This window comes from Eptesicus fuscus, chromosome 2, assembly GCF_027574615.1.
Source record: "Eptesicus fuscus isolate TK198812 chromosome 2, DD_ASM_mEF_20220401, whole genome shotgun sequence".
NCBI lineage: Eukaryota > Metazoa > Chordata > Mammalia > Chiroptera > Vespertilionidae > Eptesicus > Eptesicus fuscus.
Genome location: NC_072474.1, coordinates 46687155 through 46705608, shown reverse-complemented (window position 1 = coordinate 46705608; position 18454 = coordinate 46687155). Strand labels below are relative to the sequence as shown.

The following is an 18454-nucleotide window of genomic DNA, read 5'->3' as shown; positions in this document are numbered from 1 at the left end:
TTCCAAGAATAGAAATATATAAAATATGCCAAAATGTCAACGACCAATAAACATGAATATTTGTTTAACATCACTAGTAGAAAAAGTACTCCATTTAAAGTGGTCTCACTTTTCACCTACCAAATTAGCAAGGGAAAAAGAAAAGAATATTATCTAGTTTTGAAAAGGGTGAGGAGAAAGTGGCAAACTTGTGCACCATGGTATGATATGATATTGTGGCAATATATTTCAAAAGCTTATTAACTCTATATACTTTTCAGCTCAATGATTATTCTTTTTTTAAAATTTAATAAATCTTTATTGTTCAGATTATTACAATTGTTCATCTTTTTTCCCCTCATAGCTCCCCTCCACCCTGTTCCCACCCCACCCTCTGCCCTTACCTCCCTCCACTGTCCTCATCCATAGGTGTATGATTTTTGTCCAGTCTCTTCCCGCACCCCCCACACCCTTTTTCCCCCTAGGATTGTCAGTCCACTCCCTTTCTATGCCCCTGATTTTATTATATTCACCAGATTATTCTGTTCATCAGATTTTTTATTCACTTGATTTTTAGATTCACTTGTTGATAGATATGTATTTGTTGTTCATAATTTTTATTTTTACCTTTTCTTCTTCTTCCTCTTCTTAGAGAATAACTTTCAGCATTTCATATAATTCTGGTTTGGTGGTGATGAACTCCTTTAGCTTTTTCTTATCTGTGAGGCTCTTTATTTGCCCTTCAATTCTGAATGATAGCTTTGCTGGGTAGAGTAATCTTGGTTGTAGGTTCTTGCTATTCATCACTTTGAATATTTCTTGCCACTCCCGTCTGGCTTGCATAGTTTCTGTTGAGAAATCAGCTGACAGTCGCATGGGTGCTCCTTTGTAGGTAACTAACTGTTTTTCTCTTGCTGCTTTAAATATTCTCTCTTTGTCTTTTGCTCTTGGCATTTAAATTATGATGTGTCTTGGTGTGGTCCTCTTTGGATTCCTTTGTTTGGGGTTCTCTGTGCTTCCTGGACTTGAAGGTCTATTTCTTTCACCAGGTAGGGGAAGTTTTCTGTCATTTCTTCAAATAGGTTTTCAGTATCTTGCTCTCTCTTCTTCTGGCACCCCAATAACTCAGATGTTTGTATGTTTGAAGTTGTCGCAGAGGCTCCTTACACTATCTTCATATTTTTGGATTCTTTTTTCTTTTTGCTTTTCTGGTTGGGTGTTTTTGGCTTCTTCGTATTTCAAATCTTTGACTTGATTCTTGGGATCCTCTTGTCTGCTGTTGGATCTCTGTATATTATTTTTTATTTCAGTCAGTGTATGCTTAATTTCTAGTTGGTCCTTTTTCATATCCTTGAGGGTCTTGCTAAATTTATTGGCCTTTTCTAGGAAATTCTTGAAAAACCTTATAACCGTGGTTTTGCAATCTATATCCAGTAGTTTGCTTTCCTCCATTTCTTTCATTTGTGACCTGTTTCTTTGTCTCCACATTTTGGCTGCTTCCCTGGGTTGATAGAGTGGCTTTGTGTGCTAGGTGTCCTATATGGCCAAGTGGCTTGGCCTCCCCACTTACCTGAGGTGGACGCTCTTGGTGCACCCCTTTGTGGACTGTGTGTACCCCCTTGTTGTAGTTAAGTCTTGATAGTTGTTGGTATCACTGGGAGGAATTGACTCCAGGCCAGTTGGCTGTGAGGATCAGCTGTGTCTACGATGGGAGAACTTCTGTGCTGGAGACACCCTTATGAGATAAGACTTGCAGAAGCCTCTGTGCTCAGCTTGGATAGGGCGGAGTCTCAGGGCTGAGCAGACAGTCTTGGCTTCCCTTCAGCCCTGCCCTATGAGGCCCCTGGGTCTCAGTGTCCCTTGGTAATCGCTGCAAGCACCTCTGAGAGAAAGCCACCCTCGTGTTTCACCCGCTGCCAGACAGTCCACTTTCTCCCCCAATGAATCTGGATTCCCAGATTCTCGCCCGGAACTGGAGTTCAGCACAGTGAGGAGCTTCCGGTTCCCTCCAGCTAGAGAAAGCCAGCGGCACACTCAGCAGTCAGTCATCTCTGCGTGCACTTGCGCACGCACCTCCAGACCTCTCCCTTTTGTGGGTGGCTCCCCTGAGTTTCTGCCTGACAGTCCAGATTCCCCCCATATGAGCCTGGGTCCCCAGGGGCTCACCCGGAACTGGGGTTCAATGCAGTTGGATCTGGGGTTCAGTGCAGTTGGGAGCTTCCAACTCCCTCCCTATAGGGAAAGCCAGCAGCAACCTTAGCAGTCAGTCCTCTCCACGTGCACTGGCAAGCGCACCTCCAGACCCCTGCCTTCCGTGGCTCCTCCGAGTTTCTGTGTGCCTTTCTCTCTACCTGACAGTCCAGATTCCCCCTGTATGAGCCTGGGTCCACAGGGTCTCTCCCGGAACTTGGGTTCAGTGCAGTCGGAACTGGGGTTCAGTGCAGTTGGGAGCTTCCTTCTCCCTCCCGACAGAGAAAGCCAGCCAGGTGCTCAGCCACCCTTCATCTCTGCATGCGTGTCTTCGTACCTCAGCCTTTTGCAGCTCCTCTGATTCTCTCTGAGTTTTTCTCTTTCCTTCTAGTTGTAGAATTTCCACTCAGCCAGTTTTCCTGTGGTTCTGGATGATGTCCTTTTTGTCTTTTAGTTGCAGTTGTGCGAGGCAGCAGTTTAGGTGTTTTCCTATGCCGCCATCTCGGTTTCTCTAGCTCCTATCATGCTCAATGATTATTCTTTTAAGATTAAGAAAATATTAACTTTAGGTACCACTATTTAGTTATAAGATGTTCACTCAAGTATTATTTTAATAGAAACTATAGGAGTCAACTTCAGTTTTCAACAAGAAATTATGATACAGATAATTGAGTACTATGCAATCATTACAATGTCATAGAAATCTATTTACCGAAGATAAACCTGTGTGCAACATACAATTAAGTGCAAAACAATCCTATCCTATATAATAAAAGCCTAATATGCAAATTGTCCCCATGGGCGGTCATTCAACTGGGAGAACAGGAGTTTGACTGCTCACTATGATGTGCGCTGACCACCAGGGGCAGCGCGGAACATGGTGAGCATCGGCAACTTGCTGTGACCTCTCGCCAGCTACCTGGTGGCGGGGGTGACGGGGTCGGAGGTGTGGTGAGAATGCAAGGTGTCTGCCGAGCTTATTCTCACTCCCTCTGCTCCCTTCCCCTGGGAAACCAGGGTTTGCACTCAGTTACCGGGCACCCACGAGGAGCCTGCCCTGCACCTGCACTGCTTCTTCCGGGTGAGCCGGGCCGCAGCCGCTGGGACCATAGTGGGTTTGCACAGGAACTGGTCTGCATTGCTGGCCAGGAGAGAGAGGGCTGCCCGTCCAGCTTCCATGCAGCACTGCTGGGAAGCCCAGAAGCCCTCGCTGCGCCATGGCCTGCCACGTCCAGCCACACCCATCACATCTCCGCATGGAAACTCGGGCGCCATGACTCAGGTGCAGGGGGAGCTTGAGGGTCTGGGGGCCCAGGTGCAGCCCAGGGCTCAGAGGTTAGCTGGGACCTGCCCTTCCATGCCAGATGCTCACACTTCAATCGCTGGCCAGGCCTAGGAACTTCAGCTGTGCACAAATTTCATGCACCAGGCCTCTAGTTCAGGTTATAATCAAGTATGGTCAATGTTCAATAATTTTATAAGAATACTAGAGGCCTGGTGCATAAAATTCATGCACTGGGCGAGGTGTCCCTCAGCCCGGCATGTGCCTTCTCTCAGACCGGGACCCCTCAGGGGATGTCCGCCTGCAGTCAGACATCCTTTTCTCAGGCTGGGGCTCTCGCAGTCTGGGACCTCTCACTCCTTACTGCCCGCGTGCAGTGGAGGAGGGAGAGGCTCCCGCCACTGCTGCTGTGCTTGCCAGCTTTGAGCCCAGCTTCTGGCTGAGTGGCGCTCCCCCTGTGAAAGTGCACTGACCACCAGGGGGCAGCTCCTGCATTGAGCGTCTGCCTCCTGGTGGTCAGTGCGTGTCATAATGACCCATCATTCCACCAGTCATTATGCCGTTTGGTCAATTTGCGTATTAGGGTTTTATTATATAAGATTTGGAGCAGAGAGGAGGGGGAGAGAGAGAGAGAGAGAGAGAGAGAGAGAGAGAGAGAGAGAGACAGGGAGGGAGGGAAGGGGGGAGGGAGATGATAGATAGGTAGATAGATAGATTCTGGGTGGACTTACATCAAAGATTCAGAATTATTATTCCTGAGATATGACCATTGCAGATTTTATTTTTATCTTTTCCCTTTTTAAAATGTATGTCTTTTGATTTCAAGAGAAACTTTATATATTATTTTTCAATTTAAATATTTTGGTGCTTCAATAATATAGAAGACTGAATTTCAAACATTGCTGATAACTAAAATCATTACTAAATGCGGAAATTTTTACTTTCACGATTTCTGTAGAGTGACATTCAAGACCAAATTAACACCTTGGGATTAAGAAGTGGTGCAGGATCTTGTTCCACCACTACCAAAAGGTGCACAGTTGTACACACTCTATACATTTAACTTGTCTTAATAATAGAGCAACCATCTATATCTATATATATATCTATATCTATATCTATATCTATATCTATATCTATATCTATATCTATATCTATATCTATATCTATATATATAAAAAGCCAGAGACTGTAACACCATAATGACCAGACAACTGGTCACCATGACGCCCAGCCCCTGCCCCTAGACGGCCCCACCACTGATCAGACTCTCCCACCCCAATTGAGGGCGGGGAAGCTGGCCAACTCTTCCATGGCCCTCGCCGATAGGGGCATGGCTGGCCTGCAAACTGACCGCAGTCCCTTGCCCAGTCATGCCCCGTCCCCCAGTGGGGACCCCCCACCCCGATTGAGGGCTTGGCTGGCCTGAAAACTACCCATGGCCCCTCACCCAGGCTGGCCCCACCCCCCCGTAGACACCCCCACACCGATAAGGGGCATGGCTGATCTGAAAACCGCCCACAGCCCCTTGCCCTGGCCTGCCCCGCCCCCCCAGCGGGGACCCCCACCCAGATCCGGGGCCCCCATTAGGGCAGGCCAGCTAGCCCCCACCCATGAACCAGGCCTCTATCCTATATAATAAAAGGGTAATATGCATATTGACCCTAAAGGCAGAACGATCAGAATGACTATGAGGCGCACTGACCACCTCTCAGTTCCTTTCCCCTGCCAGCAGGCACTGATTGCCTGATGACGAATGAGGAACTGGGGGGGTGAGGGGGGATGTGGTTGATGCAAGGCCAAGGTCCCTGCCCCACCAGTTGCCCCCTACACAGAGGGCAACCCATAGCAGGGGCAGGGCTCATGAGCGGGCAGTAATAGCCGACCTCTCAGCCCCTTCCCCTTGGCTGTCAGGCACTTATCACCCTATGGTGAAAGGGGAACCAGGGTGGGTGGTGGCGGGGAGTGGGTGGCAGCAGGTTTTGGGGCCGGCTGTGGGAAGCTGGGGAGGATGGCCCTGATTGCAGGCCAGGCCTAGAGACCGTATCCGTGCACGAAATTTGTATACAGGGGTGGGTGTGTCCCTCAGCTCAGCCTGCATCCTCTCTAATCTGGGATCCCTCTCACAATCTAGGACTGCTGGCTCCCAGCCACTCACCTGCCTGCTTGCCTGATTGCCCCAAACCACTTCTGACTGCCAGTCTGATCACCCCCTAACCACTCCCCTGCCAGCCTGATCGACGCCTAACTGCTCCCCTGCTGGCCCGATTGCCCCTAACTGCCCTTCACTGCAAGCCTGGTCACCCCTAATTGTTCCCCCTTGCAGGCCTCGTCGCCCCCAACTGCTCTCCCCTGCTGACCTGGTCACCCCTAACTGCCCTCCCTTGCCAGCCTGGTTGCCCCTAACTGCTCTCCCCTGCAGGCCTGGTCCCTCCCTACTTCCCTGATTGCCCACAACTGCCCTCCCCTGCAGGCCCGACTGCCCCTACCTGCCTTACCCTGCCAGCCTGGTTGCCCCTAACTGCTCTCCCCTGCTGGCCTGGCCCCTCTGCAAATTCCCTCCCCTGCAGGCCTGGTCCCCCCCCAACTGCCCTCCCCTGCAGGCCTGAGTCCTCCCCAACTGTCCTCCCCTGCTGGCCTGATTGCCCCCAACTGCCTTCCTCTGCAGACCCAGTCACCCCTAACTGCCCCCCCTGCTGGCCATCTTGTGGCAGCCATCTTGTGTCCACATGGGGGCAGCCATCTTGTGTGTTGGAGTGATGATAAATTTGCATATTACCTCTTTATTATATATGATGATGTCCAAAGGTATATTTCAAAAATATCTATTAAATATATTAGTAGTACTAATAATATTACTGCTTAAAATTATCTATTAAAAACTGTGATAGAATTCCAAAGCAACTTGAGCAGATAAGTTATCAAATTAATTGAAATATATGGTTATTAAAATGAAATAATTTGTGTTAAGTAGTGGTTTCTTAACCCATTGAAATTTCCTCCCTGGTCTAGAATGAGCTTTCAATAAAGAATAAAAAGTTATTAAATTTATAAAAATCTTGCTTAATAACTGAAGGAAATAACAAAAAGTTATGAATTACATGGCAGTGGTTGTATTTTCTTGTTTACCTGTGGAGAAGACTATGCTCATGGATATACTGAATCCAGTGATAGCCAAGATGTCATCCACACTGCTAGCAGCCATTAGTAAGGTTGGAATGCCTTTCACAACACCATATCCTTCTTCTTGCAATTTTAGCATGGAAGGGACAACAACAGCAGGAGAGACAGCACCTATTACAAAACTGAGAGAAGACTTTAAAAACCAATTTTAAAACATACACTTTACCAAATAGTTAATTTTATTAAAATTTATAGCAGATATATTTTTACAACTTTAGGTATAAAAATTCTGATTTTGAGTGAATGCCATTTAATGATGGTAAAATGTCCCCCCTACCCAACCACTGACAACTACCATGCTACTTTCTGTTACCATGATTTTTAAGTACTCTAAATATATCACTAAAATAAGGTATTTGTCCTGGCTTATTTCACTCAGCATAATGTCATCAAGGCTCATAATGTCATCATGTTGTAGAAAGTGACAAGATTTCCATGTTTTTGTTTTGTTTAAGCTGAATTATATCCCATTGTATGCATATACCACATTTTCTTTACCTATTCATTTGTCAATGGATATTTGGGCTTTTCCCACCTTTTGGCCAGTGTGAATACTACTGCAACATCTCTCTGAAATTCTGCTTTCAATTCTCTTGGATATATACTCAGAAATAGAATTAATAATTTTATGGTGATTCTATTTTTAATTTTTTTGAGGAATCTCTAAACTGGTTTTCAAGTTTTATTCCCAATAGTAGTGCACAAGGTTTCCAATTTTTTAAAAATATTTTATTGATTTTTTACAGAGAGGAAGGGAGAGGGATAGAGAGCTAGAAACATCGATGAGAGAGAAACATCGATCAGCTGCCTCCTGCACACCCCCGACTGGGGATGTGCCCGCAACCAAGGTACATGCCCTTGACCGGAATCGAACCCGGGACCTTTCAGTCCGCAGGCCAACGCTCTACCCACTGAGCTAAACCGGTTTCGGCTCCAATTTTTGCACATCTTGGTCAACTGTTATTTTTGGTTTATTTGTTGTTGTTTTTTTTTTTTTAATTTTATTGTGATTTTTTTTTTTTTTTTTTTTTTTTTTTTTTTTTTTTACAGAGAGGAAGGGAGAGGGATAGAGAGCGAGAAACATCTATCAGCTACCTCCAGCACACCTCCCACCGGGGATGTGCCCGCAACCAAGGTACATGCCCTTCACTGGAACTGAACCCGGGACCCCTCAGTCCGCAGGCCGACGCTCCATCCACTGAGCCAAACCGGTCAGGGCATGTTTGTTGTTGTTTTTAAACATGTTTTTATTGATTTTTAGAGAGAGAGGAAGGGAGAGGGATAGAGAGATAAAAACATCAATGAGAGAGTCTATGACTTATGACAGATTTAGTGTCTCAGTGTAGGTCTTTTTGGTTTTACTCAAGTGGAACGTCTTTGAGCTTCTTAAATTTGTATGTCCATTTTATCTCTCAATTTGGAAGTTTTTACCCATTATTTCTTCAAATAGGCTTTATGACTATTTTTCTCTCTTCTACTCCTAAAACTCCCATATTATGTAGATTGGTCTATTAAAGGGTATCCTATAAGTCCCTAAGATCTCTTCATTTTCCTTTGTTCTTCTTTTTGCTCCCCTGACTTGATTTTCAAATAACCTTGGCATCAAGTTCAATAATTATTTCTTCAGATTGATCCAGTCTGTTATTGATCCCAGTAGTCATTCCAACCCCCCCCCCCCAATTTTGTTATTGTATACTACAGTTTAGAATTAATTTTTGTTCTTTTTTATAGTTTCTATTTCTTTATTGGTAACCTCATTTGATTCATGCCTGACTTTCCTGATATGCTTATTTTTTACATTTTTAAATTTATGTTTTTTATTGTTAAAAGTATGATTTATGTCCCCTTCTCCCCCATTGATCCCCTCCAAACCATCCCAGGCCCCCTCCCCCGACAACTTTCACCACACTATTGTCTGTGTTCAAGGGTTATGCACATAGGTTCTTTGGTTAATCTTTTCTTGCCCTCCTCTCCCCTTCCCTCTGAGATTAATAAAAAAAGTGGGTTCCATACTTCCATGTCTCTGGATCTATTTTTTTGGTCACTTTTTAAATTAGATTCCACACATAAGTGAGATCATGTGATACTTGTCTTTCTCTGATTGGCTTATTTTGCTTAGCATAATACTCTTCATGTCCCTCCATGTTGTCTCAAAGGATAAGATAGCCTTCATTTTTGTAGCTACATAGTATTCCATTGTGTAAGTGTACTTATTTTTTATTCACTCAACTGATGAGCACTAGGGCTGTTTCAAGATCTTAGCTATTGTAAATAACCCTGCTATAAACATAGGGGTGCATATATCCTTTCTGATCCATGTTTTGGGATTCTCAGGATATATTCCTAGATGTGGGATCACTGGGTCAAATGGCAATTCTATTTTTAATTTTTTGAGGAAAACTCCATTCTGTTCTCCATAGTGGCTGCACCAGTCTGCATTCCCACCAGCATTTGTAGCTTGTTGATGGTAGCCATTATGGCAGGTGTGAGGGGATACCTCATTGTTTTAATTTGCATCTCTCTGATGATTAGTGACTTTGAGCATTTTTTCATATCTCTTGGCCATATGTATGTCCCTTTTAGAGAAGTGTCTATTTAGGTCCTTGACCCATTTTTTAATTGGGTTGTTTGTCTTCCTTTTGTTAGGTTGTATGAGTTTTTTATATATTTTGGAAATTAACCCCTTATCAGATGTATCACTGGCAAAATGTTCTCCCTTACAATGGGATCCCTTTCCATTTTGTTGATGGTTTCTTTTGCTGTGCAGAAGCTTTTTATTTTGATGTAGTCCCATTTGTTCATTTTCTCTTTTGTTTTCCTTGCCCTAAGAGATATATCGGCAAACATATTGCTACAAGAGATGTCTGAGATTTTGCTGCCTATGGTTTCTTCTAGAATTTTTATGGTTTCACAACTCACACTTAAGTCTTTTATCCATTTTGAGTTTATTCTTGTGTATGGTGTAAGTTGGTGGTCTAGTTTCTTTCTTTTTTTTTTTTTTTGCATGTATCTGTCCAATATCCCCAATACAATTTATTGAAGAGATTGTCTTTACTCTTCCTGACATTTTTAGGAGGCCAATGCCTTATCCATTAGGCAACTGGGGCTTTTACTCTTCCTGACATTTTTAGATGTCTGTGTTCTCTTTTAGCTCACTGAGCATTTTAAAGATGTTTCTTTGAATTATTTGGTGAGTAATTCACACATTTCCATTTGTTTAGGAATGGTTTCTGGAGTTTTAGTTGTTCCTTTGATGTGCCTTGTTATCATTTGGTGAAATTTTCATATTTGAAAACAGTCTTTATGGACTGTCTTCACTAGGGAGAGATCTTCACCAATCAGCCCAGCTAGAGATTCTAGGGACCTGTCAAACCTTTCAGGGATATGTCTTCTCTGGGTGTGGGTGTGTTATCTCCAGGTGAAGAGTTTTGCCTTTTCCTACTCTGGAGCATCCCCAGGGGTCTATCTGCAGTACTGCAATACCTCTAGAGCTGTAGCAATCCATAGGACTCAGGCATCTAAAGTTTGCCAGTTCCTCTCACTCTCTCTCTCTCTCTCTCTCTTTTTTTGTAATCCTCACCTATTGATTTTTAGAGGGAGTGGAAGGGGAAAAGAGAGGGAGGGAAGGGGGAAGAGAGAGAGAAAGAAACATTGATGTGAGAGACACATTGATTTGTTGCCTCCTACATGTGTCCCACCTGAGGCCGGGTATCAAAACTGCAACCCAGCTATGTGCCATTGACTGGGAAGCAAACCCAACGCTTTAACCACTGAGCAACACTGACAAGGGCTAAAGTTTGCCAGTCTCTTTTCTGTCAGCAATCTGAGTAAGGAGAGACAGTCCCTTGGGCAGCCCCTCAACTAGCCAGAATCTAGGCCCTGGCTGGTATGGCTCCATTGGTTGAATGTCCTCCCATGTACTGAGAGGTCTCTGGTTCAACTACCAGTCAGGGCACATGCCTGGGTAGCCAGCTTTAATAGGGGCTGTGCAGAAGGCAGCTGATCAATGTTTCTCCCTCATTGATGTTTCTTTATCTTTCTCCCTTCTTCTCTCTCTCAAATCAATAAAAACATTTTTTAAAAGCCAGAATGAAGGACACATGTTCCATGTCTCTCTTTCCATCCTGAGAGAGAAGTCAAAAATCAGGAGCTCTCTTGTTTAGGCAGAAGGATGAACCTTGTTGCACCTTGTTGTTCAGGCAGAAGGATGAGGTATGTTGGGTAAATACAATGGAATGCCCTAATTGCTCCAATGTGCCTCCCTCTTGGCCTTGTGCTTGACTGGGAGGCTGTAATCTCTTAAGTGGCTTCTGAAATTCTGACAAAGGTAAAATGGGCCTTTTATTGCTAAATGAGTATCTCCATTGTGGAAAAAGAGCCCGAGGCTACAGATTCTGCCATCTTTCTGACATTACTCCTATGATTGTTGAGATTTTCAAAAGCTCCTCAGGTGATTTTAAGATATAACAAATTTAAGTCGAGGTTTTTTTTGGTGTTCATTGTATTATTCTCCCTATTTGTCTTCATTGATGAAAAATTTCACTAAGGAAAAAGACCTATTTAAGGCTGTTCTTTTCAAACCTTAATATGCAAACAAATTACATGAGGATTTTGTTAAAATGAAGATTCTGTTTCAAAAGGTCTGGGTGAAACCCAAGATTCTGCATTTCTAAGAAGCTTCTAGGTGATATTAATGCTGCTGTCCAAGGAACATGCTTTTTATAGCAAGAAGTTATTTGTGGGGTAGGGGGACGGAAAACACACCAAGCTTCCAAACAGGAAAAAAAAAGTAGATTATATTAACTGGAAAAGAAATTAAAAATTAGTTTGAGTCCAGCCAGTGTGGTTCAGTGGTTGAGCATTGACCCAAGAACCGGGAGGTCTCAGGGCATATGCCCAGGTTGTGGGCTGGATCCCCAATAGGGGACATGCGGGAAGCAGCTGATGGATGATTCTCTCTCATCATTGATGTTTCTATCTCTCCCTCATCTTCTCTCTCTCTGGAATAAAAACAATTAATTTGGTAAGAGGTTTCTCATGGGTAAAATTAATACAAAGAGATAATGATGATATCTTTAAAATATTGAGGGAAAATAATTTTGAACCTAAAATTCAATACTAAGCCATATAGAAGACATTTTCAAATATTTAAGGAATCCTTTTATCATCTTTGATCAGTTTTAAAAAAACTAGAAGATCAACTCATCAGGAAAAAGATTACAAAAGAAAGAAAGAAGATCAGAAATAAGAGAATAGGCAGAATAGTGAAGACATTAAGAATAACAGTTCAGGCAGCGCCAAAATCTGGATCCATATATTAGTTGTCTGACCTTAGGAAAACTAAATAACATTTCTTTGTCTCAGTTTGTATGTTCCACTCCACAATGGGAATAATAATAGTATCTACTTCACGGGGCTATTGGGAGGATTAAAAAGTTAATAATATCAAGCTTTATCTGCCACATGGTAAGCACTATATGAGTATCTGCTACTATTATAATTATTGTGATTATTGTTACAAGAAACAATAGTGAGCAGTGAAATTTATTGCTAAATCTATAGAAGCGTTCATTATAAAGAACTTAAAAATAACCTTAGACTAAAATGCTAGATTATATAAACTAGTGAGGGAATATATAAAGAAGTGGGGAATCATAAGGGTCCTACTATGAGGAAAGGGGTCAGAGTCAGAGAAGGAAATGTGTCAAGGGAAGCAGAGCACAGAAAGTGAGAGAGAGATGGAAACATACTACACTGCTGCTTTGAAGATGAAGGAGAGATTTATTAGATGTTGGGACGGAGAAAATAGCGGCAGAATAGAGATGTGTTCTGAGCCTGGTCCCGGGACAGAAAGAAAGAACAGCTTTCGGGGAGTGTTTGTTCTATACCCCTACTCGCACGGGGAGTGTTTGTTAGCAAGCTAAGGGACAGCTAAACTCCAGGAGAAGGTGGGGGAGTGCTAGGAGGGTTCCCCTGACCGTGCAGCACCCACAGTGGCTGGGTCCCCTCCCAGAGCTGCGGGCTCAGAGGGGGAAACCTCGCCATCTTGCAAGGTAAAGAGGATTTTATTGGAAGCCTGACTTTCCACAACAACGGCAAACACTGAACAGCTGTGAGCACCAAAACACCGGTCCCCAATCGGCGCAAACATGCGGATTCAAAGGAACTCTTCACTGCACCAAGGAAAGGTCAGATTTCACCTGGGATAAGGAGAGAGAGAACTACATAACAAGACATCCGGAGAAGAGAGACCATGGGGAGACAAAGAAACAGCCCCATAGGAAAGAAAAGCAGGCATCACCAGAAAAGGAAGTAAACGAAATGGAGGCAAGCAACATGTCAGAGAAAGAATTCAGAGAAATGGTCATAAGGTGGCAGAAAAGAATGGAAGACAAATTCGACAATATGAGTAAGAACCAAGAGGAAATTAAGAAGAACCAAGAAGAAATGAAAAATGACATTGCTGCTGTAAAGAACTCAATAGAAAGCATTAAGAGTGGACTAGAAGAAGCAGAGGACAGCATAAGTGAGCTAGAAGACAAGATGGAAAAAAAATACCCAAGTAGAACAGCTTCTAGAAAAAAAAATTAGAAAGCAGGAGGAGAGCCTAAGGGAACTTTGGGACAACACGAAACAAAACAACATCCAAATAATAGGGGTTCCAGAAGGAAAGGAAACTGAGCAAGGAATAGAAAACCTGTTTGAAGAAATAATGACAGAAAACTTCCCCGATATAGGGAAGAAAAACCCCACACAAATCCAAGAAGCTCACAGAGTCCCAAGCAAAATGAACCCCAAAAGACCGACGCCAAGGCACATTATAATTAAATTGGCAAACACCGACGACAAAGTAAGAATCTTAAAAGCAGCCAGAGAGAGACAGAAAGTTACAAAGGAACCCCCATCAGACTAGCAACTGATTTCTCAACAGAAACTCATCAGGCCAGAAGGGAATGGAATGAAATATACAAAGTCATGCAAAGGAAGGGTCTGAATCCAAGAATACTGTACCCAGCAAGGCTACCAATCAAAATTGAAGGTGAAATCAGGAGCTTCACAGACAAAAAAGGACTAAGGGAATTTATTACCACCAAACCAGCAATGCAAGAAATGCTAAAGGGTCTGCTGTAAAAAAAAAGAAATAGGAAGCAAAGAAGGAACATAGGGGTATAGAATAAAAATGGTGACAAATAAGTACCTATAAATAATAACTTTAAATGCAAATGGATTGAATGCCCCAATCAAAAGACATAGGGTAATGGATTGGATAAGAAAACAAAACCCATGTATCTGCTGTCTACAGGAAACTCAACTCAGAAAAAAAGACACAAACAGACTGAGAGTGAAGGGATGGGAAAAGGTTTTCCAGGCGAACGGAAATGAAAAAAAAGCTGGGGTAGCAATACTTATATCTGACAAATTAGATCTCAAAGTGAAGGACATAACAAGAGATAACGAAGGCCACTTCATAATACTAAAGGGAGCAATCCAACAAGAAGAAATAACTCAGGTAAACATATATGCACCCAATACAGGAGCACCAAAATACATTAAAAAAAAAAAAACTCCTGGACGAAACTGGTTTGGCTCAGTGGATGGAGCGTCGGTCTGCGGACTGGAGGGTCCCGGGTTTGATTCTGGTCAAGGGCATGTACATTGGTTGCGGGCACATCTCCCGGTGGGGGTGTGCAGGAGGCAGCTGGTCAATGTCTCTCTCTCATCAGATGTTTCTAGCTCTCTATCCCTCTCCCTTCCTCTCTGTGAAGGATCAATAAAATATATATATAAATATATATATATATAAAAACTCCTGGAAGATATCAAAGGAGAGATTGACAGCAATATAATCATAGTAGGAGACTTTAATACCCCACTATCACCATTGGACAAATCCTCTAAACAAAAAATCAGCAAAGAAACAGCAATCCTAAATGACTCACTAGACCAGATGGAATTAATCGACATCTTCAGAACATTTCACCCCAAAGCCACTGAATATACATTCTTCTCAAGTGCACATGGGTCATTTTCAAAGATAAACCATATGTTAGGACATAGGCAAAGTCTCTCCAAATTCAAGAAGATAAAAATCATATCAAGTATCTTCTCAGATCACAGTGGCATAAAACTGGAAATCAACTACAATAAAAACAATCCAAAGAAATCGAACACATGGAGACTAAACAGCATGCCATTAAACAATGACTGGGTTACCAGAGACATCAAGGAAGAAATAAAAAACACCATGGCAACAAATGACAATGAAAATACAACAATCCAAAATCTATGGGACACAGCGAAAGCAGTCCTGAGAGGGAAGTTCATAGCTCTACAAGCCTACTGCAAAAACAAGAAACAATGGTAATAAATTACCTAACCCAACAACTCAAAGAGTTAGAGAGAGAGCAACAAGAAAAGCCCAGTGTAAGCAGAAGGAAGGAAATAATAAAGATCAGAGCGGAGATAAATGACATAGAGACCAAAGAAACAATACAAAAGATCAACAAAACCAAGAGCTGGTTCTTTGAAAGGATAAACAAGATTGATGAACCTCTAGCCAGGCTCACCAAGAAGCAAAGAGAGAGGACCCAAATAAACAAAATCAGAAATGAAAGAGGTGAAATAGCCGAAACCGGTTTGGCTCAGTGGATAGGGCGTCGATCTGTGGACTGAAAGGTCCCAGGTTCGATTCCGGTCAAGGGCATGTACATGGGTTGCGGGCATATCCCCAGTAGGGGGTGTGCAGGAGGCAGCTGGTCGATGTTTCTCTCTCATCGATGATTCTGGCTCTCTGTCCCTCTCCCTTCCTCTCTGTAAAAAATCAATAATATATTAAAAAAAAAAAAAGAAAGAGGTGAAATAACAACAGACCCCGCCGAAATACAAAGGATTGTTAAAAAATACTATGAACAACTCTATTCCAACAAACTGGACAACCTGGAGGAAATGGACATATTCTTAGAAAAATATAAGCTTCCAAACTCAATCAGGAAGAATCTAAACAGCTCAATAGGCCAGTAACTATAGAAGAAATTGAAGCAGTCATCAAAAAGCTTCCGGCAAACAAAAGCATGGGGCCAGATGGCTTCACAGGGGAGTTTTACCAAACATTCAAGGAAGAACTAAAACCTATCCTCCTCAGACTATTCCAAAAAATTCAAGAGGAAGGAACACTTCCAAGCTCCTTCTATGAAGCCAGCATTACCTTAATACCAAAACCAGATAAAGACAACACAATCAAAGAGAATTACAGGCCAATATCCCTCATTAACATAGATGCCAAAATCCTCAACAAAATTCTAGCAAATCGGCTCCAGCAGTACATCAGAAAGATCATACACCATGACCAAGTAGGATTTATCCCAGGAATGCAAGGATGGTACAATATCCGCAAATCAATAAATGTGATACATCACATAAACAAATTGAGAGATAAAAATCACAGTCATATCAATTAATGCAGAAAAAGCATTTGACAAAATCCAATACCCTTTCTTGATAAAAACTCTCAACAAGGTGGGAATAGAAGGATCATACCTCAACATCATAAAAGTGATATATGATAAACCCACAGCAAACATCATACTCAATGGGCAAAAACTAAAACCATTTCCCCTAAGAACAGGAACAAGACAGGGATGCCCACTCTCACCACTCCTGTTTGACATAGTACTGGAAGTATTAGCCATTGCAATTAGACAAGAATAAGAAATAAGAGGCATCCAAATTGGAAAAGAAGAAGTAAAGCTGTCCTTATTTGCAGATGACATGATATTGTACATAAAAAACCTGAAAGACTCCATCAAAAAACTAATAGACTTAATAAATGAATTCAGCAATGTAGCAGGATACAAAATTAACGCCAAGAAATCTATTGCATTTCTATACATCAATAGTGAACTTTCAGAAAGAGAGACTAAAAAAGCAATCCCATTTACCATCACACTAAAAAACTAAGATACCTAGGAATAAACTTAACTAAGGAGGTAAAAGACCTATATGTGGAAAACTACAGAACACTGAAAAAAGAGATAGAGGAAGACATAAACAGATGGAAGAACATACCATGTTCTTGAATTGGTAGAATCAACATCATTAAAATGTCCATACTACCCAAAGCAATCTACAGATTCAATGTCCTCCCCATTAAAATACCAACAGCATATTTCACAGACCTAGAAAGAATTCTCCAAAAATTCATCTGGAATAAAAAAAGACCCCGAATAGCCACAGCAATCCTGAGAAAGAAGAATAAAGTAGGAGGGATCTCAATACAAGACCTCAAGCTGTATTACAAAGCCACTGTTCTCAAAACAGCATGGTACTGGCACAAGAACAGACATATAGATCAATGGAACAGAATAGAGAATCCAGATATCGACCCAAACCACTATGCTCAATTAATATTTTTCAAAGGAGGCATGAACATACAATGGAGTCAAGACAGTCTTTTCAATAAATGGTGTTGGGAAAATTGGACAGATACATGCAAAAAAATGAAACTAGATTACCAACTTACACTATACACAAAAATAAACTCAAAATGGATACAGGACTTAAGCATAAGACGAGAAACCATAAAAATACTAGACGAATCCAGAGGCAACAAATTCTCAGACATATGCCAAAAGAACTTCACTGATACTGCCCCTAGGGCAATGGAATCTAAAGAGAAAATTAACGAATGGGACTACATCAAAATAAAAAGCTTTTTTACAGCAAAAGAAACCATCAACAAAACAATAAGAAAGCCCACTCTATGGGAGAACATATTTGCAAATGGTATCACTGATAAAGGTTTAATCTCCAACATCTACAGGCAGCTTATGCAACTTAATAAAAGGAAGATAAATGATCCAATAAAAAAATGGGCAACGGACCTAAATAGAATCTTTTCAAAAGAAGACAGAAGGAAGGCCAAGAGACACATGAAAACATGCTCAAAGTCACTAATTATCCGAGAGATGCAAATCAAAACGACAATGCGGTACCATCTCACACCTGTCAGAATGGCTATCATCAACAAGTCAACAAACGACAAGTGCTGGCGAGGATGCAGAGAAATAGGAACCCTCGTGCACTGCTGGTGGGAATGCAGACTGGTGCAGCCACTGTGGAGAACAGTATGGAGTTTCCTCAAAAAACTGAAAATGGAACTCCCATTTGACCCAGTAATCCCACTCCTGGGAATATATCCGAAGAAACTAGAAACACCAATAAGGAAGGATATATGCACCCCTATGTTCATAGCAGCACAATTTACAATAGCTAAGATTTGGAAACAGCCTAGGTTCCCATCAGCAGATGACTGGATCAGAAAACTGTGGTACATCTACACAATGGATACTATGCTGTCATAAAAGAGAAGGAATTCTCATCATTTGCAGCAACCTGGATGAAATTGGAGAACATTATGATAAGTGAAATAAGCCAGTCAATGAAAGAAAAATACCACATGATTTCCCTCATTTATGGATAATAAAGAACATTATAAACTGATGAACAAAAAGATAGATACAGAGACAGTAAAGCATCAAACAGACTGTCAAATTACAGGGGGAAAGTTAGGGAGACGTGGGGGAGATAAGAGATCAACCAAAGGACTTGTATGCATGCATATAAGCATAACTAATGGATGCAAAACTCTGGGGGGTGAGGGCATGTATGGGAGTGGAGTGGGGGGACAATGGTAAGATATGTACACATATAATACCTTAATAAAAATTTTTTTTAAAAAATAAAGAAGTGGGGGAAGTGACAACTTGCTATGAATTAAAGTATGTGTTTTCCAAAATTATAGGTAATCATTAGGAGGATGAG

General features: G+C 42.0%; 1 protein-coding gene across 1 annotated transcript in view; it reads right to left on the bottom strand.

Moving 5' to 3' along the window:
• The window catches only part of LOC103299803 (sodium/hydrogen exchanger 9B1), an 88132-nt gene that overhangs the window by 22477 nt on the left and 47201 nt on the right, over positions 1-18454 (bottom strand). Inside the window, 1 exon segment of the mRNA XM_054721826.1 lies at positions 6581-6756. Within this exon segment, the coding sequence (XP_054577801.1) occupies positions 6581-6756 (176 nt within the window).